Source organism: Zootoca vivipara, chromosome 3, assembly GCF_963506605.1.
Source record: "Zootoca vivipara chromosome 3, rZooViv1.1, whole genome shotgun sequence".
Taxonomy (NCBI): domain Eukaryota; kingdom Metazoa; phylum Chordata; class Lepidosauria; order Squamata; family Lacertidae; genus Zootoca; species Zootoca vivipara.
The window spans coordinates 36,952,611-36,979,919 of record NC_083278.1 but is presented as its reverse complement, the minus strand read 5'-3'; the positions used below and the strand labels follow the sequence as shown (position 1 = coordinate 36,979,919).

Here is a 27,309-nt window from a genome sequence, read left to right as displayed (position 1 = left end):
TCTTACAGTATAAACTTATCAAGCGGTGGAAAAGAGAATATTGGGGAAGAACTTTTTTCTTTTTTCACGGTTTAGGCATTTTTAAATACGTGACAGCAGAAAAATGACACAAAAACAAAACAAAAAGAAACCCACCGAAAACAGTGTTTCAAAAAAGTATTCAAGTTTTAAAATCTCACATTTTATCAGATCTAAAGTTAACCTTCTGCAAGCAGAATCTTCTGCCCAAGGAAGGGCTGTTTTACATCTTGCAGTCGACTGCGGTTCAACGAAAGGCGAACAAAAAATTCAAAGATGTTCTGCTTGTGCAACAGGTTTTTGATAACTGCTGTAGAAACCACTATTATGCTGCATTACACAAACTCATGTGTGTACACAGTTGAAGCTCTTAATCCTTCTACTCATGGTTCTTTGAACTCAGACTGATAATACTTGAATTTCTCCCAATTATTGCCTCCCTCATTATGGGGGTGGGGTGGGGGAATTATTTGGTCTCTGCCTCAACACAACATTGCCAATGGCATTAGGAAGGGTGAGAACAGACGCTCCAAGTATCCCTATTTTCCAGGGACAGTCCCGGATTTACAGAAGCCGTCCTGGTTTCTGATTTGATCCCGGAATGTCCTGCTTTGCGTTAGGATGTCCCTTGTTTCTTCGGAGAAATGTTGGAGGGTATGGAATTATCTGACCCCCGAGCCATCTGTGACATGCAGTTAAAAACTCTGTCCACTTTGATATGCAGAGTGCCTCATACCAAGTGTTGACAGGGGAATGCGTGAAACACACACAGCAAGAAAGAAGACTTTTATTAGCTTTCTACCACGGACCTAATTGTTCACATACTGTAGTTGCTTAAGAGTTTTACCAGGAAAAAGCAAGCAAAAGTGCTCCTACTAGCCAACAGGCTTCTTCCCCCCAAAATGGGCAGATGCTTACCACAAGAGGTATTGATGGTATCACGTAGCTCTGCATACTTCCACTTGCTAAGGTCATGTTTCTTAGTGCCGGCTGCAGCTTTGGTGGCTTGGACTGTGGGTCCCCTAAAACATTTTCATTAAGAAGTTATTGTAATGTTCACAGCAACAAGAAGGTGAGGTCAGGAAAACAGGATACGAGAAGATCGTAAAAATAGGGAACCATACAGCTATAAGGCAAACAAAAGGACAACTGCACCAACTGGTAACACACAGGGCTTTTTTTTTCAGCTCAGTGGATGCCATTGCCATTATAAAAGAATGAAGTTCATGGTGAGTTCTGCCACATCTTTCTCTAGAAATATAGCACTGGAAATGCACCCAGCACTTTGGAGGGAAGGTTTTTTTTAATCAGAGGGAAACTTTTTCTGTACTTCTTAAGAAGTGAAAAGCATTCCAAGTTGTCTTTCTCTTGTTTTTTGACAAGAAGATGCCACCATTTGCCCCTCTGACAACTCCTCCCCTTTGGAAGGAGGAGAGGTCTTCTCTAACATTGTTATTCTTTGAGTGAAAGGAAAACTAGCCAACCGTCTTGCCTCACTCCCACATTTCTCTCTAAACTCATTCTGTAGTAGCTGCTAAAATGGCCTCAGTGCAGAGGCTCTAGGTACTGCTGAGATACAATTCCCATCATCCCTAACCATTTGTCACTTTGGGGTGGGAAGGAAGGGTCCTGTATTTCTAACAACGTCTGAAAACCCAAGGTTCAGGGAGGGTGCCCTATAAAGGACAGGTGTGCTTTTATCACTGCAGTTATTATACTGTTTTCAGTTATAGATTTTTGTGTACTGCTTAGAGATCTTAAACATTAATACATTTAGAAATGCTTTAGAATAAATAAATAAGGTTCGGGGTAAAACTGGTTCAATTCTCATTCAATCTTCAGTATCAATTTTTACTCTTTTGTGCCACTTAGATCTATTACCCTTAAAAATATGTCTATGAGTGCCTGAGAATTTAGTTAAGAGTGCCTTATTATGTTACAAGAAGTGTCTAATGTGATATTAAAGTGCAGCTTTTTTTAAAAAAAAGGTTAAACTGTTGTTAGGACTAGACAAGATTCTGCAAGTTTATTATCAAGAGAACTCAAGAATGCCAGTCATATTGATCCAACTATCCTTACCAACAAGAACTCAATTTTTATTATTAAAATGTTAACAATGTGCTCTGTTCCTTACTGTTTAACACAATCTCAAACTTGGCGAGTGGCCTTTTGCACAGCTGAGAAATCAATAGCCTTTTATTGCAGCCATTACATTAGTGCATGCCATAAAAGTATATCTTAAATGACAAATTTATTCCCCATTCACTATTTAAACAGCTTGAATCTCAAATACATTTTAGAGACTCTCATTGCCCTTATAACTATATATACACAAAATGCAAGTGCATAAAATCTTGCATTGTAACAGCACAATGAAATGTAAAGGTTATGTTTTAAACTGCTGGCACACCTCCTGTTAGACACAAAAACAGTGGTTGTTAAATCTAATTTCCTCAATATAAAGACTAAGCCTCTTGAACAATTAATGTGACAAATCCTGAGGATTTTCTTTATTTAGCTGCACCACCCATAGGCCTAAGTATCCCTCAGATAGTTTAGATCAACAGAACTAGGCCAAAAGATCCCTGGTTAAACAAGTAATCTTTAAGAATGGTAATCCAATTGAGTAGCTCAGCTTTTCTTTGATGGTTCTGCTAAGATCACGGTTATGTGGACACAACAAACCTGTGATTCATAACTGTCAGTAAGATGTCTCCATTCCCATTGTGCCCTTTGGGACAAACCAGGGTTTACTGCTGTGCAACTTGTGAAACAGCCCAAAGTAATGGATAATCTGTCAAATACACATGCTCATTTAAGTTATCGTTTTGACATTGCAACCTCATTTGTCACATGAGCAAGCATGTCATTCATACATAAACTTGCTAAAGGCAAGCACCCTATTCCAGAGGCTCAAATTATGTAACATCCAATATGAACACAGAGATCCATGTGACCAGGAACTCCTGCATTCTCTTCAGTGTGGGGAAGTCTCCAGAATTCCTGGACATTATTATTATTATTATTATTATTATTATTATTATTATTATTATTATTATTATTTAAAGGTGGAATAAAACTTCATGTGTGTATTACAGGTGATATATTATTATTACCTTTGGCCTGAGAAGTTGATAGTTAGGGGTGGGGAATTGGATACAGATGACAATCTTTAACCTGCCCCACATCTGACCTGTGGACATGGTTTGGTCAAAACAGCCTTGTAGGCCAAATGGGGAGGCCTCACAGGCCTAGTTTGACCCAACGAACGGAAGGTTCCCACTCCTGCCACAGACGCACGCAGCACACCAATATACAAATGCACTGAAGGGAAACGGCCAATAAAGTAACGGCCAATAAAGTAAAACTAAAGGGAAAGGATATGCATAACAATCATGGAGGCAGTTGGAATGTTAAGTATGAATGCAAATGAATTGAGACCCAAATAATTATTTATGGCAAGTCCAAAGCATGTGCTAAACCAACGTTTTTTTCTGTCTCCATCTCCCCTCTTTGAACTCTCTCTCTCTCTCTCTCTCTCTCTCTCTCTCTCTCTCTCTCTCTCTGTGTGTGTGTGTGTGTGTACACACACACACACACACACACCAACACCACCAAAAGTAACCACCTTAAAGGAGCTGGTTCCCAAACATCATTCCAACACCACAAAGTTCCCTTGCCATTCTTTTTACTTTCATATATTCATTTTCATGTGGCATGCAGCTGTTCATATCCACAGGACCCTCTCTTTCTATTACCATGCAAAACAAATTAGACACTGTTGTTTGGATCTTGGCCAATATATACAATAAAAATGTGATGTTCTGGCAAATCAATTACTGGGACAATAAGAATGCAGTTTGATATACAAAACGGTCATATGCGAAGAGCTTAACATCCAACATTTGCTTATTTAATTTTGTCAAAGCATTAATATTTTTAATATAATATAATTTATTATTACGGTCGGAGACCAGGTTGCAAAGCATTACTTTTTTTTACTTTTTAAAAAAATGTTTCATCTTAGCTTCAGGCACCAAATGCTGTTAAAGCTGCATCTGGCCTGGAGATGAGAATGGACAATGTTTAATTTGCAGCTCAATAACACAGAGAGTCCTTTTTACTAGAAAGGAGGAGTACATTCCAACATTGTCTGTACAACAGTACAATAAAAGCATTATTGAATATATGCCACCTGTCTATAATTGGTTTAGGTAGTACTATTTGGCAACAAGGTAAGATTTTGATCCTGTTGATCTTTAAAATAGATCTGTCAGGATTTCAAGATTTAATAGCTTTACAGAAGCCACATGCTAAGAGGCAGGTACTGCAGCAATTCTCAATATGGAAATGCATGATCTGAAACACAAGTTTTTTAAAAGCAGCAAGAAATCTCTTCAATTTATCTATATCAATAATATTAGATAAGAACATTGATAAAAATTAATTCTTCGTGCAATTCATAAATCTAACAGTGAAATTATTTATTAAAAGAAATCAGATGGGTGCTAATTGGTACTAAATTGGTGCAATGAACAAATCTTGATTAGACGTTATTTCTTCATTTTCCCAAAGTAATTCAAATAGAACTGAATTTTGCTTTATTTTGATTTATTATGATTATTTCATATGGCGATTGAACTGATTTGTTTCTGACAACCTGTTACACCCACCTAGACAAATATTCTGACATTTCAGTGGCCATTTGCTCCCTATGAAAGAATTAAGAATATATGAGGGTAGAGGGAATATAATGCTTAAAGGTGCTAGCATAGTAATTCCAGTGGTTTTACAACATTTAATACTGGATCAGCAGACAGATGACTATCCTAAAAATTATGCTGCACTAAACCGATCCAGAGTTTTATCAGTAAAACAATAATTAATCTTTGTTTAGCTGATATCAGAAATATACACTCTGACTGAATCAAACAACCACACTTACATAGGTGGCATTTAAAATACAACCAATTGCACCTGCATAGAAGCAGTGTGAAAAACTGACACTCAAACAGGACTTATTGATTGCATGCTCAAATTATAACTATTCTGCGGTAAATGGAAATAAATAACATTCATTAGCAAGGTGGCTTACACTGCGGAAAATTATTAATTTTTTAAAGCCCACAGATTTCTACAGAATGCCCCATAAAAAAAAAGATTGTCATACGCAGTCATTTGACATCTTGTTCCATTGGGTCTGCAAATAGAAGATATTTTGGTTAGTGTGGCATTTTCCTAAGTTAGTTTTGTACTACCGGTAATTTGCAACATTACAAAGTCTGTTTGGGCAAAATTTTGCTTTTTCACTTAGTGTTTTTCTATCTAGCCCTTACTCCAAGTTGCTCAAGGGAGTGTATCTGGTCTCTCCACCATCCAATTTTGTACTGACCGCAATCCTCTGAGGCAGATCATGGTGAGACAGCCAATCCCCCCCAAGGTCAACTGGTGAGTTTCCTAACAGAGTTAGGATTTGAACCTGGGTTTCCCCAGTACTGAGCCAATACGCCAGCCACAGCACCATATTAAGCCTAGCGGTGGGAATTTATGGGCTATGTGGCCAGCATGACTAGGCCACTTCTGGCGCAATGGAACACCAAAACCAGAGCAGCGCACGGAAATGTTGTTTACCTTCCCACCGGAGCGGTACCTATTTATCTACTTGCACATTTGGTGGGTGTGCTTTCAAACTGCTAGGTTGGCAGGAACTGGGACTGAGCAACGGGAGCTCATCCCGTTGTGGGGATTTGAACTGCCGACCTTCTGATTGGCAAGCCCAAGAGGCTCAGTGGTTTAGAGCACAGCGCCACCCGCATCCCTAATTGCATTGTAGATTGTGTTTATAGGCACTACTTGGAGAAAGTGCTCATTCTTAAAAGTGGCATACAAATGTTGTAAATGCAGTAAATAAAATAAGAAATAATATTAGCTTCCTATTTAAGAAAGACACCTTTTCAATGGCAATATCTTTTTTGAAGGGCAAAACTAACAAAGTGCAATACCTGCGCAACCCGAGGTCCAGCTGAGATTCATCATTGATGAGTTCAGACTCACTCTGGGCAATTCTCATGGCCAGCTCGTGGTCTCTGCGCTCTTGTTCCAAAACTGCCTGCTGCTGGTTCGCTTCTTCACGTTCTTGTGCCAGCTGTACCTCAACCTCAGCCTGGAGAGTGACGTAAAATTAAGTTACATGGGGAAACATTTCCCAAGTCCATACAGCCTGCTTCTGTAGAAAAATTATCACTTAGGTGAAACACACAGTTGAGTTTACAAAATAGAGCCTAAAACACCTGAGCTCAAATGGGTTACTATAAGCCCACGGAGAGCTTGCAAACAGTGTGGATCAAAATGAGAAAAGTAGCATAAGTTCAGGATAGGAAGCCCTTCATATGTTAATTTAGAAACCAGGTTTTCATGATAGAAATCTTCAGAGTTAGGAAAGAGCAATACAGCTTACAGAAAATCAACAAATCTTAGAAGAAATTCTATATACCTCTCAAGCAAAAGACATTTAAGTGGTTTACATAACTAAATCATGGGTCCAGACAGCTGCAGAATTGTCTGTAATTGTACATAGCAGAGTTTTATCTATTATCTTTTTTAAAACAACAATAATGCTATGTAGTTAAGAATGATTGGCTGAGTTCATGAGAGAGAGGATTGCAAAATGCATTTCTCAAAGCACTTGTAATGTACTGGCTTTTCTGTGTTCTTTTGCATTGCGTTATTCCAGAATGGTGTGTTTAGAGAGCTGCTTCTATAGGGAATTTTCAAAAACTCACTCCAATGAGATCTTTCTTCTTTTATTGGCCATTAGTGAATGAAACATAGCGACCATGCTACCGTTTCCTACCTGAAAAAGTTTAAATGAGTAAAATCTTCCATGGAATACATGACCCATGCATCTCTTACCGAAACTGGAGTAACTGATGGTGTAGGTTTCCAACAGCTTGAGGACCCAAGCAGCTGCCATGTGCCAAAACACCTCTCTACCAACACACTCTCAACAGTCCGCTTGACGTTCCCTAATTCAGCAATGCCTTCCCAGAACGGTGGGCTGGATGACCGTCACAGACTGGCATCAGCTCTCATTCCGATTATGGTATTATCGAGTAAATCTTCATTTCTGTTATGGAGACTTTCCCTATGCAGATCCCTACTTTGGATTACCCGGTGGCAGCAGACACAAGAAGGAAAGCCGATTGAATGTGGCCTAAGGAAAAGCCCCACTGAAAGGAACAGCTGCTCTGCTGCTATCGCCGAGTGAAAGGAAATCCACTGAAAGGTCATAGACTGAACTGAACAAGGCATCCCTTTACGTGTATCAAGAGCAAGGCACACAGTTACTAGCATACTTGACCGACCAACCAACCAGTCCTGTGCAAGCGCCATTAACAGGAAAGGGAATAGCAGAAAATAATGAGGGTTGAATAGCAGCAATTGATTATGCCCTCAGTTTGGAAGCAATGCATGCTTCAGCCATGACATGCACACAAGGAGCCTTTTTTGTTGTACATCTATAATCCCTTGTTTATTTGCATTATTTAAATGCTACTCAATAACGGCATTACTCTATGAGCTCCTTGGAGAAAAGGTAAAATATGAATAATAAATAAAATAAATGTAACCCAGGGCACCAGGTGCAAGTTAGAAAGATCCTGCTGTTAGATAACGGATACAAAGCTGGTTCTCTGTCTGCAGCTCTTAAAATGTGTAGACAGAGATTATAACTGGACTAGAGAATTATCTACTGTAAGAAGCATGGAACTACTTAATTAGACATCTTTCCAGTAACTTAGTCAGTTATAGAGCCAGTAAAAAAATACAGAAAAAGTAGTGTCCCTGTTTATAACAAGGAACAAAAGATCCCAAAACAGGTAAAGTACATCCGGTAGATGACTTTTCTTAAATGGAACTTAGGCACACAACTCTATAAAAAGTTTCCAGAACTGGCAGATCTGCAAAGCTTTATATATGCTACATATTCTTTAAATACATCCCAGCCAGGAGTTATATAAACACAGAGCGGGCAAGGATTATCTTGAAATAATGGGTATGATATCAACAGCGATCTTTTGCTTCTCTTAATTAAACATAGTTTAAGAGATTAATACAAAGTCACATTATGAAAAAGAAAACTGGTCTATATAACAAAGGAGTGCAGAACTCAGCTATCAAGTAATATACGTTATCATTATGATTCCATTAAATAGCAGCCAAAAGCTTCCGCAAATGAGTGTTACTTTGTAAGGAATCTTTTTAAGAAAACTGACATTTAAATCATGGTTTCATTATTCTGTCATATCTGTGAGTAGCAATAGCCCTCTCATTAAACCTCCACGCTCAAAACTGACACATTCCTCCTAGCAAGTACTTTTCTCTTCGAGGCAGCGTAATCTCCCTCTCCTTCGGTGCTTCAAATTATCTTAATGTTAGTACTGGATTTAAAGCACAGAACCAAATCTAAGGGCTGAAGCTCACGACTGTCTTAAATCTAGCTTGGTGGCTTGTGTTACAACTACCTATTTTAACATGAACATTTAATCACTCCATGTAGCAATATCCTTAAGGAAGTTGGAAGTCTTACCTGTTACTTTGTGAGGCCACTTCCTGTATCTCACCTGCCTTTTTGCCAACACCACCTAATTGTTCTATGTACACACACACTCCAGCTTCAACAAATTGTGTCTCAGAACACTTGCTTTAGTATTACATTTGAGCAGGTTCCATTCAGCACGTTGTGGAAACTTTGGGGAGTGAGGGCATGACTGTGAGACAGAGAAAGTGCTAGTAGTGCAACTGTCCCACCTGAATTTGTCTTTCTTCTTCTTCCCTTTTTTTCCTCTCCTCTTCTTCCTGTCTTCTCTTTGCTTCCATCTCATACTTTCTAGAAAAACAAAATTGACACTCAAAGAAAATGAACATTCAGGAACTGTTCTGTCCCTTCCCCTCACTTTACCGTTACGTCATTGTTTTCTCCCACAAGAATTCAAACAAGTTTACATCGATTGGAGTATTCGGGGGGGGGGGGGTCAAGAGACAGTCTCTTAAGAACACAGTTTCCTTGGGATTTAGTCTTCTACCTATGGGCTTGGGCTTGCCCCAGGCCACATTGCCCACCCCCATGGAGTGGTTTTGGCTGGTCGGCTCTTTCATTTTCTGGAGGGCAGAGGGCGGGGGGCATGTGTGCAATAATCTCTGGCTTTTCATGTCTGGAATATAGCCTACTGTTCCTCTGACCACTTTTGCCTCTGGCTTCATACACCACTAGCACAGAGCCCCTGAAGAGTTGCCCATGAGAGAACATGGCTGAAAAGGTTTCCCCAGCCTGGATCTCTGTTGGATAATTCTCTAAGATGGAAAGTTCACCTTCGATGGTTGTCCATGCCTGTATTTCTGTTGAACTTGGCCCTAGAACTGGCAATTGCATTGGGACACTCACAGTCGCCTTTCGTCCTCTTCCTTCTTCCGACGTTGCTCCTCTTCCTCACGCCTCTTCCGCTCTCTTGCCATTTCCTCCTGGATGCGCCGCAGCCTTTCCTGCTCTTCTTCCTGTTGCTTCTTTTTCTGCAGTGAGCCCAGAAGCTGCTCTGAGCTTCTCACTAGACCATCATATTCCTTCTGTATCTGCTGCCTAGGCATTTCAGTGGCCTGCAAAACAAACCATTAGTCACTAGCCTTCATGGCTGCAAAAAATGTGCTTCAAAAAGAAAGGGTAACGACTGCTGAAATTTTAGAGATGATAAGAGATTGTTGAATAAGATATTCAGTAGCGTGTCCTAGGAAAATCCTGTTTCCTCACTCCTTTAACAATGAGCAGAACCAGAAAAAGGGTTGTAGAAACAAGCACACACAAAAAGGCACAGAATTACACAAGGAAGGAAGGAATATGCATATTTACATGCTTTTTTAAAAAAAAAGCTATCACACAATTCATCTTTTCTGTTTGCTGCATGGATCATTAGGGTGCCGAATTTTAAAGATTTAGCATGAAACACTAAGCGCCTTGCATATTTTTAAACTTAACTCTTAATAGGAATTTGATTCTGAATCTATCAAAAAGCCTCCCAAGGCGTCATCCCTAAGAGCAGAAGATCTACAGGACGTAATATGCTCTCAATATGTTACCTTACCGTGCTTTCAATATGTTATCTTACCTTGATCTTGATCATCAAAGCATCAATAGACGTTTCAAGGTCCTTGACCTGCTTGCTCATTTCTGCTTTCCCCTCTTTCAGAGCACTTACTACTTCATTGAATTTATCAAGCCTGTTCTTCAAGGTGCGGACCTTTATTAGCCCATCAATGCTGTGAAAGGAACATTTCTCTACATTTCAGAAAAGGCTCCCTCCTTTGAGAAGCAGACAGCAAATATAGAGTGAGATCTACTCATACCAGGGGCATCTACTCATACCAGGGGATACTCCTTCCTCTCATCTTCTATGGGACCCTGGTGAGGAGCACATTTCGGGGGGGGGGTGTCGTGTGGGAGTAGGATAAACATCAGAAGCCCTGTTTCTGCAACCAGATTTCCACTGCACAAACTATATGCTGCCCTTCATTCCAAGTTCACAGGGCAGGACACAGTAGGTATCACTGGCTGTTAGCTATGAACCGCTATCCCATGCTGTGCCCTCAGGTTCCCCTTAGACAAAGCCATGGAGTTCAAAAGAAAAATTACAGACAGGGTAACCAACAGAGCAACTGCACCAATCTTATGAATTCTGTCTTGCATTGCAAGTTTTATGGCACACAGGGACTGTGATGAAAGATAGGCATTTAAAAAAAAAAAGTTTGTTGCGTTACCACTGTTTTTCACGCCTGGCTTTATTCCAGTGCTGTTTTTAAACATTCCAGTGCTGTTTAGGGTTTTCTCTCTAAGTTCCAAATTCTATACTTCATAGCTGAAACTTATTTGTGAACTGCCCAGAGATTCTGCATTTTATTTTTGCAGCTGGGCAGTTCAGAAATGTTGCAAATACATCACATAAATAAGTAGTTTTGAAGGCTCCCCTGAGCACCTAACTCTTCCCAAGATGTGGGAGGGCAGCACCAGTAGAATTGAAGTCTTGCCCCCCCCCTTCATAATGCTAATTGCTACGAGAGAGAGAGAGAGAGAGAGAGAGAGAGAGAGAGAGAGAGAGAGAGAGGGAGACTTACAAAGATCATATCTGGGGAATGTGGGGGCAAGCAAGCATATTTTTAATTTTACTTGAATTAAAACAACAGCATGCTCACGGCACTGGTGTAATGTGAAGTTAGGCCCTAAGATAAGCAGTACAGCAACCTAGATGGAATATCCCCAACATCCCTTAGAACTCTTTCCAGGGCTCTCAAGGCCTTGGATGGGATGTACAGGTTCTACCAGCAACAAAACCGGACTGGTCGTTCAGTACACTGGTATTTAGGAGAGGGGTGTAAGCATATATGTCTTCTTACCGTGGTTTATGCTTTCTCTTGCACAGCCACATACGAATCGTCTTTTGTATTTTAATGCAGGCACCGGCTCTGTATTTTATTTTGTTTTTCACTGTGAAATACAAAGAGAAAATGGAAAGACCATCACAAATGTGCAGGTAGGGCATAACCCCGGTACAAGACAGCCAGCGTGGTGTAGTGGTTAGAGTGTTGGACTAGGGCCTTGGAGACCAGGGTTCAGATCCCTGCTCAGACACGAGGCTCACTGGATGATCTTGGGCCAGTCGCAGTCTCTCGGCCTAACCAACCTCACAGAGTTGTTGTTTTGAGGATAAAAGGGGAATGAAGAAAACTACGTATGCCACCTTGAACTCCTCGGAGAAAAGGTGAGGTTTAAATGTAATGAAATAATTACAATAGGAGTTGGGAAGGTAGGGCAAGCAGAAGACAAAAACCTCATGCAATGATGTTTGGGTTTTGTTATTGTTATTTAAAAGCAAACCCTGGAGCAGGAAACCTGTGTCCTAACAGATGCTGTTGGAATTTAACTCCCTTCATCCCTAACCACTGACCATGCTGCCTGCAGCTGATATGAGTTGCACTCCATCACCATCTGGAGGGTCATAGGTTCCCCGAGGCTGAACTAACAGATGTCGTCATTCCCTTTCCTCATTTGTGGTTAAGGCAACTGTGGCCGTCAACAATTCCTGTATGGGGCCTGCTGGATCTGACTAAAAAACCCTCTAAACCGAGCATTAGGTTTGCATCCATGACCAGTTTCCAGTAAGCTCCAAAATTAAGAGTACAAAGTTAGCAGCCCCTGTTGTTATTTTTCTACCAGCTTCTGGTATTTAGAAGCACACTGTGCCTCTGGGAATTTGATCATTCAATCTATTAATCTATGAGCATTTCTCAAGACCCCTCTCACCCAGGTGTGCAGCATTTTTAAGGCATCTAAACCAGGGAAGAAGAAGAGTTTGGATTTGATATCCCGCTTTATCACTACCCGAAGGAGTCTCAAAGCGGCTAGCATTCTCCTTTCCTTTCCTCCCCCACAACAAACACTCTGTGAGGTGAGTGGGGCTGAGAGACTTAAAAGAACTGTGACTAGCCCAAGGTCACCCAGCAGCTGCATGTGGAGGAGCGGAGACGCGAACCCGGTTCACCAGACTACGAGACTACCGCTCTTAACCACTACACCACACTGGCTCTCTCACTGGGATGGGGAACCTGTGGCCCTTGAGATGCTGTAGGACCCATCAGAGCCAGCCACGGTGACCAATGGTCAGGGTTGATGAGAGTTGCAGACCAACAATACCTGGAGGGTCAGAGGTGTCCCATCCTCTGGCCTAAACTGACAGGCCATCGCAGCAACTTGTGGTAGGGGATTCCACAACTTAATATATGGACATAAATAGGTCACCTACAGGATCAAACCAAAGGTCTGCCTCATCCACTCTGTCCCATTGCCCATGATACCCAACCAGATGCCTCTGGGAAGTCCATAGGCAAGATACAAAGGCACCAGACCTCTCCTGTTGCCGTCCTTAAATAATGCACGGTGTGGAATGGCTGTTCTGAACATACCCCTGATCAATTTCATTGCACGCTCAAGAGTTCTTGTATTTCCAAGTATGTTTTAAGAGTCTGCAGCTTTAGGAAGCTTTCAATGTTGGCTCACAAATACCTGCCTCCAGACACACACCCAAGAGACCCGTGAATACATACATTTAATAACCGACAGAGAACACCACTGGACCTTCTTCCAACGACTGCAGATAAGCCAGTGGTTGACTCGTTTAACCAACTCAGCAAGATGATCTGGGTCAGACTTCATGATCTGATCAAACTCTGCAAACTGAAAGTGGACACCAGCATCACAAAGAGGAAATCATTTACATGACAGCAGTTTTGGAATGTTGGGGGACTTAGGTGGGATGAAGCATAAACAGAATGTTGTAACCATGACAGTGAAGGCCATGGCCACCGGTGGGGGTGGGGGGGTGGCCTTCTGGGCTCTATTCAAGGTGATGGTTTTGACATTTAAAGTCAGTCTGTGATGGATGGACGGATATTAAAAATAAAAATGGGCCTATGGTCCTTTAAGGACTGCCTGATTGCTTAGGCTCCACCTTGATCACTGATCTGATGAAGCGCTTCTGGTGGTTGCCCACTCCCCTGAGGTTCAGCTGCCCTGCACAGGGACTGAGCATTTAGTGTGCAGGCCTTGCCCTGTCAAACACTACACCAGTACAGGTTCAGCAGGAGACATCCCTCCCTTCAGAAATCTTCTGAAAACTTTTTGTGTGTGTGTACAGATAGGCCTTTACAACATGACTCTCCCACCCCCCCATCCCCTTTAATCTATCAGTATTTATTGCTGTTTAATGGGTATTTTTTATTCATTTTATTTTTATAGGTTGCATTCCACCTTGTGAGTTATAAATGTGTGAATAAAAATAAAGAACTAAATAGATTTCTTTGCATGAGCCACATGCACCATACATCTGGCTATCTGGTGAAGTGGCATACTGCCTTGCCCCAAGTCTCAGCCAGCAGGTGGGGATACAGCTGCTAGAGCAGGCATAGGCAAACTCGGCCCTCCAGATGTTTTGGGACTACAACTCCCACCATCCCTAGCTAACAGGACTAGTGGTCAGGGATGATGGGAGTTGTAGTCTCAAAGCATCTGGAGGGCCGAGTTTGCCTATGCCTGTGCTAGAGCAGTAAAACAGGGCTTTTGCAACTGTAGCCTCAATAATTTGCAACAAGCTCTCTAAGAAAGTTTGTCATCTCCCCTGGCTTTTTGAAAAAGATGCAAGTCCTATTTGTTTACTCAACCTTTTCGCGCCTAAGGCTTTCCTGCTCATTGTGGGGTTTTAAACCATTGCTCTCCCTTTTTGACTTTTTGTGTTACAGAGATTTAGGTTTTTAAATCTACTATAAGCCAATCTGATTACAGGGAGAAGTTTGATCAAGATATTTTAAATAGATAAGTAAATAAAGCATGGAAATGGCATTGCTAATATTTGTATCATCAGAAGAGACGAAATTAAATTGTGGTTTTGTTTTGTATTTTTTAAAAACAACCCAGCTTACACGTATCTCAGTTATCATTTACTTTACAAAAAGAATGAGTAGAAAATGTTCACATTCATCAACTCTCCTTGGATAACAATAACACTTACCTTGCCAGGTCTAAAAAACACTTTGGTTAATCCAAATTTATAATCATTTTCATTTAATCCAAGGGCTTTGAAGAGTGCCTGGGAGAGGAGAAAAACACTTTGATGAATAAATCCTTTGAGAGGACAAAGATTTCAATGAATATAAATTCTCTATGATAAAAAATACAAAAGAAGTGTATTTAGCATTCTAGGCGCTAATACCTTGCAGAAGAGTCTAGGATCCAAACGGGACAGCTTTGCAGGCATGTACTTTTTGTACATGTTATATAGCTCATGGAATGAGGCTCGGGATGGGAAGCCACCTTGCATCAAATCCAAAACAGACACCATGCCTAGAGTAGCAAGCATGCAAAAATATGTCACCGATTAAGTTAAAAGGACACAGCTGTCACTCTCACAATGCTCTGGGGTGGGGATCACTAACACGTTGCAAGCATTGCATATTTATTCTGAGACACAGTGACTGAGCAACATATCCCATGAAGCCTCGGTCACATTTAGCAGAAGGGAATGGTGAGAGTGTGCCCTGGTACCTCCCTGTCTGAACTAGCAGAATTGCTCAAAATCAGATCAATTGCTCAAAGTCAGATCCCAAGTGAATCACATCACATCACATCACCACATATACCAAATGTTCAATACTATCAAAGGTGTCAGGAAGTCCAAAAGGATCAATAGAATAGCAGAGTTACTCAAGCATAGCCAAGCAAGGGTTTAGCAATTTGGAAATGGCAAGCAGGCAAGAGCTGGAAAATACCCACTCGACTCAAAACCTTTCCCATGGAGACAGAATCACTGGACTGTTTGAAGGGGAGTGAGGTTGAGCAGGGATGACATGAGCAAAGGTATAAGGTAATCTGGTTGTCTAGCCTCCTGAATGAGATTTAAAACTACCAGTTCTTGTATAGACTGGACTCTAATTATAACGTGTGCATGGGTATAATGCATCCTGGAGTATACACAAATGCACACATGCTGGATATTTGTGTACGTACTGAAGTTTAATATTTTATTTTAGAGGCAGTGAAATTCCTTACTTGGTGTGCTATTAGCTATTGTTTTATTGCCTGAAATTGGTTTGTGTTTGTTTGTTTGTTTTGTGAGAGTCACCTCTTCTGCTAAATTTATATTATTCTGTTCTGGCTAGGATCGTTTCATTTTATCAACTGTTTTATCTGTATTTATAAGTGTATATTATGATGTAACCAGCCCTCATGGTGAAGGGTTAGCTAAGAACTCTTGTACAACAAATCAATAAATGCAACCTTGGAAGAGAAATCCAAATAAATGGGAGATGTGCAGTCTGTCATGTGGCTAGCAGTCCTTACTATTTAATAAAAGGGGGAGATAGAAGATGCTCTCTGCTGTATTTATTCTTGGAGACATTCATGTTATTTTAATTTCTCCCTTTCCCGCTTCACATATTAATAAGCCATTTATTTTTAGCATGTTTCTCTCCCTTTAAATTTGCATGAACTTGTTTCTCAACGAGAAGCTGAAAACAGAAACCCATAAAAGAAAACCACGGCTTGTGAGCAACACAGAAGTACGGAGTTTTATTACTTCCCCACCTCCCTCTTTCACAATACTTGCCAAGAGCGATCAGCCTTCAAATTATCAGCCAAAAAGGGTGTCAATAGAACCCTAATTAAAGTAAAGTTGTTAAGCGTTTGTGACTGATTTGCTGAATTAAACTTTAAATGTAACTTGACATGACAAGCAAGAGGGACGCTTGCCAAAATGAACCAGATGCTTAAAGTCTCAGGGCCCCTCTGGCATGCTAAATTAAGAGAAAAGCTGAGGTGGCAGCTAATGGAAACGGGAAGACTAACAGGAAATGAGGCTTATTTCAGAGGAAATTAGGTGCCTCCTGAAAACCTGTTCTGTATCCCAGATTTTCTGGTGCCCAACCCACAGCTCTACTTGCTCCCCAGATGACAGCTCTTTTTGAACTACACGTATTTGCAAATACATTGGCTGTTAATGAAGGGCGAGTGAGAGCATTTTGCCTAGACTGGCAGAGATATAGGCTGCAGTCTTATGCATAACGTACCTGGGAAGAGGTTCCACTGAAGTCAATAGGGCATACTTCTAAGTAAAGGAGTATAGGTTTGCGCTCTTATTTGTCACTTTGCTACTCATGTATCCAAAGTGACTTAGATGCAAAATAACCACCAACAGAAGTTAAAACAGTTAAAATGCTAGAGAAGGCAATAGCTTTTTTTTAAAAAAATTATTTTTTATTAAAATTTTCAAATAAAGAAAAAACAACAAATAAGAAAACTAATTACATTCCATCTTAAGTTCACCCATCTCAGCCTTTTCGCTCTGCCGAGCTGTGACTTCCCTCCCTCCCATCATTCGGCTTTATTTTTCACTCTTATCTCGCAGTTCCTTTTTAGAAACATAAATAAATTCACTTCATAGGATTTATTTCAGTCCCGCAAGTGTCTTTAAGCTTCTACAGTTCTTCTCCATATAGTCAATGAATTTACTCGATTGCCTCTGGAACTTTGTCTCTCCCTGGTTTCGAATCCCGCAGGTCAACTTTGCCAATTCTGCATAATCCATCATTTTCGTTTGCCACTATTGCAAAAAGCAATAGCTTTTTTGCGCATGTGTGGTGTGACTAGAGGCAGGTGTAGCCCAGAGTTAGGTAGGTACACACAGGATTTGTGAGCAGTGGAGAAAAGTGGATGCATTGGGTCTATTGCACCTGAATTATAAACATTCCAGTGGGAAAAAGGTCCATGAATGTCAATGGAACCTCTGGTTAGGTGCATTAAGGGTTGCAGTTCATCCCATGAGTGTATCTGCAGAAGCTTCACAGAGTTCAGTGGGCACTGCTCTCAGATTAATGCACTGCCTTAAGAGTATATGAATCCACATACTATTGATTTCACAGGTTTGGAGTCAAAACCTTCCTGCTCCCATTAGAAGAAGGTTCATTTTAACAGAAAAGGGAAACATTTTGATCCAATCCACAATACCAGGAAAGCATCCTGATTTGGTGAGATTGTGGCTTCCTTTGAATAAGTGTCTTAAATAAAAACTCGCAAGCTACATTACTCTCAAATAATTTAAAAAACAGGTTTCTAATGTCATCATTAAGAACAAGCCACACAGGAATGTGTACAACTCTTTTTATTAAAAAAGGGGAGGGGAATAAATAAATCTCCTCTGACTACTTTGGGAATTTGGCACAAGAACTCACAAGGAAACTAGTCCTGTAATTTACATGAACCTCAAAAAACGTGTGTGCCTTCCAATGTTTGCTGTCATGACACGTAGCTTTGACTATGTAGTACTCCAGGAGGAGCTAATGGAGTCTCTCCATATGGTCATGTTGGCTAGGGCGGATGGAGTTCAACAACATCTGGAGGGCATGATGCTGTCTATACCTTTATCTACTTCCTTGTTTTTGTAGTCTAAATCACTGAGCCTCTTGGGCTTGCCAATCGGAAGGTCGGCGGTTCAAATCTGTGCAACAGCGTGAGCTCCCATTGCTCTGTCCCAGCTCCTGCCAACCTAGCAGTTCGAAAGCACACCAGTGCAAGTAGATAAATAGATACCGCTGCGGCGGGAAGGTACACGGCATTTCCGTGCACTCTGGTACTCGTAACAGTGTTCTGTTGCGCCAGAAGCAGTTTAGCCATGCTGGCCACATGACCCGGAAAGCTGTCTGTGGACAAGTGCCAGCTTCTTCAGCCTAAAAAGCGAGATGAGTGCCGCACCCCATAGTTGCCTTTGACTGGACTTATCTAGGGATCCTTTACCTTACCTTTCTTTAGTTTGACCTCAGTGTCTAAATATGTAGCCTCTGGGCTACCTGTTACAGATTTCCTTGCTGCCCTCTGGAACTGGATTTCCAGGGGTAGGGAAGGTACAGAACTAAGTATGATCTGACTTTTGTTTTTTTTAGGAATGAACCACAGCCTGCTGTTTTTCTCTTCTCCTTCCCCTCCCTTCTCTTTGATGTCAGTGCACAGAGCAAGACCTCTAAGTTGGATTTGTGAAATACCGGCTCTGCACTAAAGATCTTAGGGGATATACTGGCACCTTCCATGACCGCCTCCCCAATACAGTTATTTTACATTTTTGGGGGGGGGGTGATTTTTTTGTGATTTTTTTTTTGACTACGGCCGACCAACACGGCTACCTACCTGTAACAAGGAATAAGCTGTTGCCTTTTAAAAAGTAGCTGGGTTAACTAAGAATCAATATCATCTCCCACTTATTGTTATGTGCCAGTAATCTTGCTGCACTGGTAGAGCTTTGCTGAAATTAAAAAGTAACCTGTTGTTTCTAATTAAGGAAGACTTGTCTAAAGCCCTGTTGTTACAACTCCGCATGAACCTTTTAATCTACATGACAATCGTGCTACAGAACTGAACAAGACACATCAAGTTACCTGAACACTGGAGCTGGGAGAGGATCTGGGCACCTTCAAAGTGGTGGCTTGTCATCTTTAAATTAGGTTTGATACAGCGAATAAAGCTAGACCCCTGTTGGAAAAGACAGCAGGTTGGCAACATCACAAAAATACATGCAAATCACTTGTAAGTAAAATAATAGATTTTGAGGCTTCAGGCTTTACTGTCCCCATATGAATCCAACTGCCCATTAAAACTTCAATTATTTCACCTTCTGAAAAGCTGGTGTTTAGAAGCATTATCTAAATCAAACTGCTGTTGTACCATATTAGTACATATTAATATTTTCTCCATTGTTCGGATCCTCTTCTTTGAGGGGAAAAAAGGGGGAGAGCAAGACAGACAAACCTTGGAAAAGATTAAACTTCCTGTACGTTCAAAAAGTTACACACCTCTTCAAGGAAGGCAGCCAGATCAGATCATCTGAGAATTGGATAAAGATTCTAAAACTGAGCCTTTCCCTTTCTAGATACTACCCCTCACTTCATGACCAGTATTTTTCCTCCAGGCTTCTGTGGTAAAAGATACCTTGTTTTCCCTTTTAAGTAAATGCAAATACAGAGAAATGCACAGGCATATTTTACTCTTTGAAGAACAAGGTGCTCTGCAATAGTTTTCCCTAGCTAAAAAAGAATTCTTCACTCCTCCTTTTTTTAATTGAGACTAGTTTTGATACCCAGAACTCAAGTGCCTTGGGAAAATTACATTTCTCAGGGTCCCTTGCAATAGTGTACAAATTCTGAAAAAGGAATGAGGGAGGTTATACTGCCATTGCTGCCGTTACAAACAAAAAACAAAAACCCCACAACGTTTAAGTGGGGACAGAACTACAGGGCAGACCACAGTGGTTTTTGAGAGAGTACTAAGTAGTTTTCAGACCACTGCATTCCTGATGGTGTTCAGAGTGTGTGGGTGGCAAGTTCTGAATAGGATCTGGAATAAACTGATATATATATTTCCAATGGGGGGAGCAGCTCAGTTTATAGATATTGGGGGAAGAGAGTTCACTCATCACTACTACTCACTCATCATGGGGTATGGAGAGGATAAAATATTTTGAGCTTTAGGCTGAGCTCTGAGATAGAACAGATGCCGTCAAACTAAAGCATTTTTTAATCTGTCTACAAAACTTCAGAACCCACAAAGCAGCATCCAAAAAGGCTGATAAGCATTTAATGAATACATGAATTGACAAGTCTGGCTCGAAGTCTTTCTGAGGGGGTCTTAAATCAACTCATAATTATGTGGCAATTATGGCCAGAACATCTCAGACACTTATTCCAAACATCTCAAGGACAACGTACAAATAAGACTGCAGCTAATGAACGACACCATCAAAAGATAGTCCAAAAAGCCAGAAGAACATTTACTCTTCCTCTAGAATCTCACTTTTCCACCTCCCAAGTTTTCATCTGGTTTTGAAGTGCCTGTTATATATCTAGGCAAGAAAGGCAGAGAAAACCAACTTCCATTATTTCCCAGCATTTGTTCACTTGCTGCTTGAAAAGAACGATGTTTGTTCATCAATTTAAAAGGCTCCCAACTAGCTGTTCCAAGCCCTGTACAGATTCAATAGTATTGGGATGCTCCTTCTATAAGCATGTTTGCTCTGTCTCTCTGTCACATGCACAGCTTTATCACATCACATGCATGAGTTGTGTTGGCACCTGCTGCTGGGTGGACAACACACACAAAAAAAACCCTTAAATCCATATCTGGATGTGTTGGATACTATGAACTCAGAGCCATAGCCTCGTGGTCTCTTCTCACTCTGTGATTCTATGATTCTATGAAACTGAAACATGTGCACCCAGGAAGGCTGAAGAGATTATTTATAGAATGAACACCTCTCTATACACCAACCATGAGGATTCCCTCAATTTTTTACTCTCTCCTTTGATAATTTTTAAATGGAGAATTATCCAAAAAATAAAAAATGCAGAAGTTTCTTGCATAGCACTAATTTACATCAAGCATTTGTTTTTAAATGTGTTCGTTAAAGATCATGTGTGATTTTTTTTAAAAAAAAAAAGAATCACAATTACACATCACTTGGGAAGACAGGCGAACTAATGTTAGTGTACTGGAAGACCGCTAATAACTAACATGTTGACATGGATTGGATCACAGAACAGCTATGCTTCAGCAAATAAGAGCTTGCCTCATGATCAAATGGAGTGGTTATACAGTTAACTTATTCCTGCAATTCATCATTTGAAAACTATAGATTTGGTGTAAATGCAATTTTTTTAAAATTAAAATAAATGTGAGTTAACAGAAGGCAAAGAATCTCCACTTACTGTACTGCGAAGCTTTTCCAGGAGCAGGTTCAGCTGAGTCTGTAAAAGCAAAGGAAGCTGCATCAGTCTGGAGAATGGGAGATTAGGCACACAGGACACACATGGGCATAGCCAGGCTTCATGTTGGAGGGTGGCAGAACCTCAGTTAGTTAGTAAATATTTTAATTCATTTACTTGATGGGGGCAGCTGCCCCCCCCTGCCTCCCCGGGGTACACTCATGAGGACACATCACTTGCATGCATCACTTAGCACGAACTCCCCCCATGCACACATGCACTTGCTCAAATGGAGGTGAAAAGGAGGATGAGTGCATAGGATCTGTCAGTCCACAATACCAACACCTTGAGTTGCTACTCATAGTTGAACCGCATTAGCAGCAAGAGAATTAAGGTGGGAAGCAGCAACGCCATACCATACCACTACCAGAATTCTTCCACCTGACTTCATATGTACAACTTAGTACATTTACGTAAATGCTTCCCTTACCCAAGTGGTCTTCCAAACAAAGGACCTTTGGGAATGTCTCCTTTCTATGCAATGATAAGCATCACCGATTTGTTAAATGTGAGCTAATCTCTTAAACACTGAACACAAGGATAAGCTAATGTGGTGCCCTGCAGATGTTGTCAGATACCAGGTCCCATCAGCCCCACCTAGCATTAGCAGTAGCAAGGGCTTTGGCCCAACAAATCTGGAGGGCACCACTTTGGCTTCCCCTTGACTTATACTACGCATTCACCTGGCACATAAATATCCTGATCCATGTTATTGGATGAACCTTACATGGATTAAGTGGATGGTGTAGGATCAGATACAGTATCACAAATGATATGGGGCGTCTTGTACTTCGCCAGATGCAGCGGATGTTTGCACATAACTCATCAGGAACCAGATAGGTTTCAATAAACACTTTTTTCAGCCATTAGGGTGTGTTGGTCGAAGTTACAAAATGTTTAAAATATAGACTATGTATTCATTTAGTGGTCTAGTTTTGGTTTCAAATGGTGATTCACAAAGCCAATCACCTGCTAACAAAGACACACCCATCCCCAATATTTTTTTTCCTTCCCCATGGAACTCCCTTGACATTGCACAGAGCCCAGGGAAAGGCAATTTTCATGTTGGGCAAAAGAGGGTCAACCCATCCAATGACTCACCTAGCACGCACAGAGAAACTTGCTGGAGGAACAGAGTCAGTTTCTTACCTGGCATTGCAACCAAGAGGCAAAAACAGCAATGTAGGCTTGAGCACTGCCCCAAAGCCCTGTGAGTAGTAGGAACAGACCTGCTCACCTCCCCAAGTCATCTGTGCATTCTAGTGGACCCACAGGAAGAGTGGGGTTTTGTTTCACAGAGTGCTGGGCTTGGCAGAAGCCAGAAGCAGGGAGTGTCTTCCTCACCTGTTTAGCCTAGCACAAAGACAGAGACTGGCTCTGCTATCCTATCCCGTCCCACTTTTTCCCCCAACCCTATTCCAGTCGCCATTATCAGGCCATTCAAGGGGGCTGGGGGGGATGGGAAGGCTTTGTGGCAATCCCAAGTACCAGAGGGATCTTCAGCTAAGCTGAAACGCCTTGGCCCTGCTTTAAATTTCATCTACTTCTCTGCATGCCTGATATCCTCCTTTTGCATTTTGATTTCGGAAACACACACCTACACTTTCTACCCTTGGAAAATGACTTATCTTTGTAAACCCGTTTTCTATTTGAAAACCAAGCAAGTTGCCTTCTTGGTACATCTAGCTCAGTAATGTCTACATTAGAAGTAGCCAACATGGCGCTCTTCCAGATGTAGTTGGACCACCTTGGCTGTCTCTTAGCGCAGACCCTGCTTGTCAAGCCTGAGCTCCCACAGCCGTCGCTCGCCACAAACCACCACTGACAGAATTGGCTGCAACAGCTGCAGTTTTTTATTTTCTTGATAATTATGCTGCTTTAAATGTACATTTTATATTTAAACTCTGTTAGTAAAGATATCTATCATTTGAAATCTTTAAGATGATATTTTAGTTTCCTGTTAATCATGCTGCTTTGGATGCGTACTTTATATTTAACTTTCTTCTGTAATGTTTTCTTTTGGATTGTTTTATTCGGGTACTTTGAGATGCCCCCCCCCTTAAAAATGTAAAGCAGGATGGAAATGAAATTATTATTAAGAATAATGATGATTCACAACTCCCATTCATTCTAACCAGGAATGATGGGAGCTGTGGTCCATCATCATTCATGTTGGCTACGTCTGATTCTACTGTGTGGCAGCCTCTCTCCAGAATTTCAGAAGAGGAGTGCTGCTGGAGGAGAGAAAGAACTAAAGCAGATTTCATACATATCTTCTGGGATTGTGCAAAAGCAAAACCTCTCGGAGTTACAATTTTGAATATAGCAGGAAATCGCAGGCTTTGCATTACCTAAAAATGCAAACACAATCCTTCTTTGCATGCGGTGAAGTTATAAGCCCCGATCTCTAATTACTAACTACTCTTTTGACTATGGCGAAACTCTATACAGCCCAGCAATGGAAAAATAAAGACCCTCCAACCAACCCACAATGGCTGAGGAAAGCTTGGGAATATGTCGCAATGATAAAGCTGACAGAAACACTTTAAAATATAATGATCAAAACATGTTTATGGGCTCTGTTCATTCAACAATCAAATAGCAGGCGAAGTACCCCTGTATATTCTTTTTATGTTAATTTAATAATATCTCATTATGCAAACAAATTTCTCCAACCATTTTCTCGCTTTCCCTTTTTCTCAATATATTTTGCTTTTCCCTCTATTTGGATTGTGATATTTAATTAAAAATATTGAAAAAGAAAGTGAAAAAGAAAACGAGCTTCCCCCCCCCAGCTCTAACTGAATTGAACCCAAGTCCCTTTGCATGCAAGGCACACAGGCCAACCCTGAGCTACTGCCCTTCCCAGACTTAATACGTGGTTTTTAATGCATGGGTTGTTGAGGGAACCAGCAACAAAGAAATAAAAAACCCTGCTGTGGAGTGGAGGTATTTTTCTAATGTTACATGAAGCAAAACTGATGTGCTAGAAATAAGAATTCTGGCTGAAATTACTGCAGTTTGATAAATAATGAGTCCACGAAGGTGATACATTTACCTGCAGCCCTTGGTTTTGCCTCTGCCTGCTTTTCCTCTCAACTCCCCTATAGCTTCCCCTCCAGCCATCCTGAGCTGGTAAAAGCCAACTAAAATAAAAACTGATGAATAGGGAAAGGAAGCAGAAAAACAGAGAAGGCTTAACACAGAAAGAGCAGAAGACACAGAGGTCAGATTTACAGCTAAGAACAAAAGGAAAAATTAGGAAAAGCATCAGATAATACTGTTAGGAGAAGGGGGGGTGAGAAAATGAATGCTCAACCCCCCCCCCAAGGTTTTTTGGGCTATGTCTTGTCTTGTCAAAGCTATTAATATTTTTAGAGGGTTCAGAGAAATGATAACACTTTAAATCTACTTTACTGTCTCAATGGGACACCCACAGCTAGCTTCTGTTGACTGAAGGGGCTCGCTTCAAATGTGCAAATTCTCATTATACAACAGAAAGCAAAGTCTTTTAAACCACACATTTAGCTCCGATAAGACGTTGCTTCGGGGTCTGCAATTAATACAGACGCTAAGCATACAGTATTAAACTAATACAGATTCCCATTTTGGCAATTCATTCGCTCCCTGTGCAACATTCAATGCTTTCACATGGGGTGAAGTCTCGGTTGCAACTTTCGGCAGCCACAGCCCAAGAGAAGGTAGAATGACGGAGGCAATGGTGGAAGTGCATGCAAGTGTGAGTGTGCGACTGAAGAGTACAAGAAGCCCCACATAAAACGTTGCAGAGGCAGATTGCAAAAGTGGGTGTGTGAGAGAGAGAAGCTGTTCACGCTGCTGGTGGGTCATAAAGGAAAGGCAAGGAACAGAAGTGAGGCAGAGGAATGTGTGAAAGAAATGTGTGGTGCAGTGTTACCTGGAGATCGCACAGGCCTTTCTGAAATTCAAACACAGACTACAAAAACAGGGAGGGAGGACAGAAGGAATACCCAAGTATCCTCAGGACATGGAGAAATGTTGCTTCAATATCAGGAAAAGGCAAAAAGCCACTCAAGATTTGCCTCAGTATACTACAGCAAAGGCCAGACTGCATGAGCTTTACCTATCATATCACAAAACTGTTTGAGGTTACAATTTTGAGCATACATCCTAGAAAATGGAAATCCTGCTGAAACCAGCAGGGATTGCTTCTGAGTAAGAAAAGGATGGTCCGACAAGAGGAATATGTGAAAGTGAAACCACTCATGCTGTCTGCCTAACTTTACAGTCCCGTCGTGTTCATAGAAAATGGAAAGCAGTCCCGGGAAAGGAGGAGGTTTGCCATGCCCATACCTTAAATTTGTTTCCCACACTGATGAAACTGAGCTTCCCTGCTTTTTGTTTATGGTCCTTGTTGTTGTTTGTGTTGGATTCAAAGAGCTGCCGGATAAATTTATCTTTGGATTCACATATAAGGGACTCCAGAGACATATGCAGAGCGTCGTTGTTTTTCTCCACAAACTGGGTCTGAGGAAAATAATGAATTTGTTAGGTAGGAGGGAAAGTTTGCACATGTCTATGCTATCACTTGATCACTGCGGCACCTGGGCAGAAATTGCACATGGGAATATGACACTGCAGACCAAACTTCAATGATTTTAAAAAGCAGAAGCAAAATTTGTTTTACTTCATTAGGTTACACCAGGCATCCCCAAACTTCGGCCCTCCAGATGTTTTGGACTACAATTCCCATCTTCCCTGACCACTGGTCCTGTTAGCTAGGGATCATGGGAGTTGTAGGCCAAAACATCTGGAGGGCCGCAGTTTGGGGGTGCCTGGGTTACACCATTCAGAAACTTTTAGTTGCTCTCACAAACAGTGTTGCCAACTTAGATTAACGCCTCTTCCCAATGAAACTTCTTCAGTATTCAAATTATCTGGTGGGGTCCTAAGCATGATGTGGAGTTCTTCCCATAGCCTTCGTAGATTCTCACCATGTAGCTGAATATACTTTATCTGCTCAGCCACACTCACAAGGATCCACTACACAACAGATGTAAATAATTTATTTTTAAAACTATACAGAAAGATGAAATTCAGTAAATCATGTTCACTTACTGTCTCGTAACATACTGCTCCTGCAAAATGTCTGATTATAAAGCCCTCATCATCTCGGATATTTCTGTGAACAGCCAGTTTAGATTTCCTGGGTATCTGAAATTTAAAGCCAACATTTTATTTATGTTATTTATTTATAAGTGTCTTAGAACTATAAAATCATAAAGCACAAAACAAATGACCAGCTACGTACATAAAACTGCAAAGAAAATAAATTAGAAAACTATTCTCCCTCTAAGCCCCATTCATTTTTACATGCCAGTTCTAGGCAGCCATTTTGCCATGCCACAAATTAATGTACTGCTAAATGGCAGCTCTTCACTGCCCTCATGGTGTTCAACTAAAAAGGGCAAGAAAGTGAAGGCAGCTAAGACTCCAACTACATGGACCGCAGTGGTCCCTGGTTGGGTTATGTATTTATTAATTAAAATATTAATGCCACACCTTTTGTGTCAAAACAGTTCAAAGCATACAAAACATACAGAATAGCTTTGACACCTATTTTTTAAAAAAACACCCCAGCAACAACAGCTAAAATGCCCAACAGCAATATAGCAGCTATGGGGGTCTTGAATGCCCTCTGAAAGAGAACACTCAACATGCAACTGAAAACTAGCGATGCAAAGGCAGACCACACTTCCCCAGGGACAAAGTTCCAAAATCTTGGGCCCAACATCTCCCCGCCCTCCCCAAAAAAAACCCGCCTATGAAGCAGATCTTAATGAACAGGTATATGAGAGAAGACAGTCCTCACGTATGTTGGACCTGGGCACTTTAGGTCTTTAAAGGTCAAAGACA

At 41.1% G+C, this 27,309-nt stretch overlaps 1 protein-coding gene across 6 annotated transcripts in view; it reads right to left on the bottom strand.

Annotated features, from left to right (window-relative positions):
• MYO6 (myosin VI) overlaps positions 1-27,309 on the bottom strand; it is a 103,676-nt gene that overhangs the window by 10,887 nt on the left and 65,480 nt on the right. For 3 of the 6 annotated variants that reach the window (XM_035109562.2, XM_060272551.1, XM_060272550.1), the window contains exons 17-31: positions 26,512-26,607; positions 25,747-25,920; positions 21,358-21,396; positions 19,036-19,129; positions 14,826-14,956; positions 14,625-14,702; positions 13,165-13,294; positions 11,458-11,548; positions 10,176-10,326; positions 9,461-9,669; positions 8,827-8,905; positions 6,021-6,181; positions 5,189-5,218; positions 4,692-4,730; positions 937-1,040 (exon numbers count right to left, since the gene is read on the bottom strand). In XM_035109562.2, coding sequence (XP_034965453.2) covers positions 937-1,040; positions 4,692-4,730; positions 5,189-5,218; positions 6,021-6,181; positions 8,827-8,905; positions 9,461-9,669; positions 10,176-10,326; positions 11,458-11,548; positions 13,165-13,294; positions 14,625-14,702; positions 14,826-14,956; positions 19,036-19,129; positions 21,358-21,396; positions 25,747-25,920; positions 26,512-26,607 — 1,606 coding nt within the window. The remainder of the gene's footprint in view (positions 1-936; positions 1,041-4,691; positions 4,731-5,188; positions 5,219-6,020; positions 6,182-8,826; positions 8,906-9,460; positions 9,670-10,175; positions 10,327-11,457; positions 11,549-13,164; positions 13,295-14,624; positions 14,703-14,825; positions 14,957-19,035; positions 19,130-21,357; positions 21,397-25,746; positions 25,921-26,511; positions 26,608-27,309) is intronic. The other 3 variants (XM_060272553.1, XM_060272554.1, XM_060272552.1) reach the window with 2 other exon arrangements.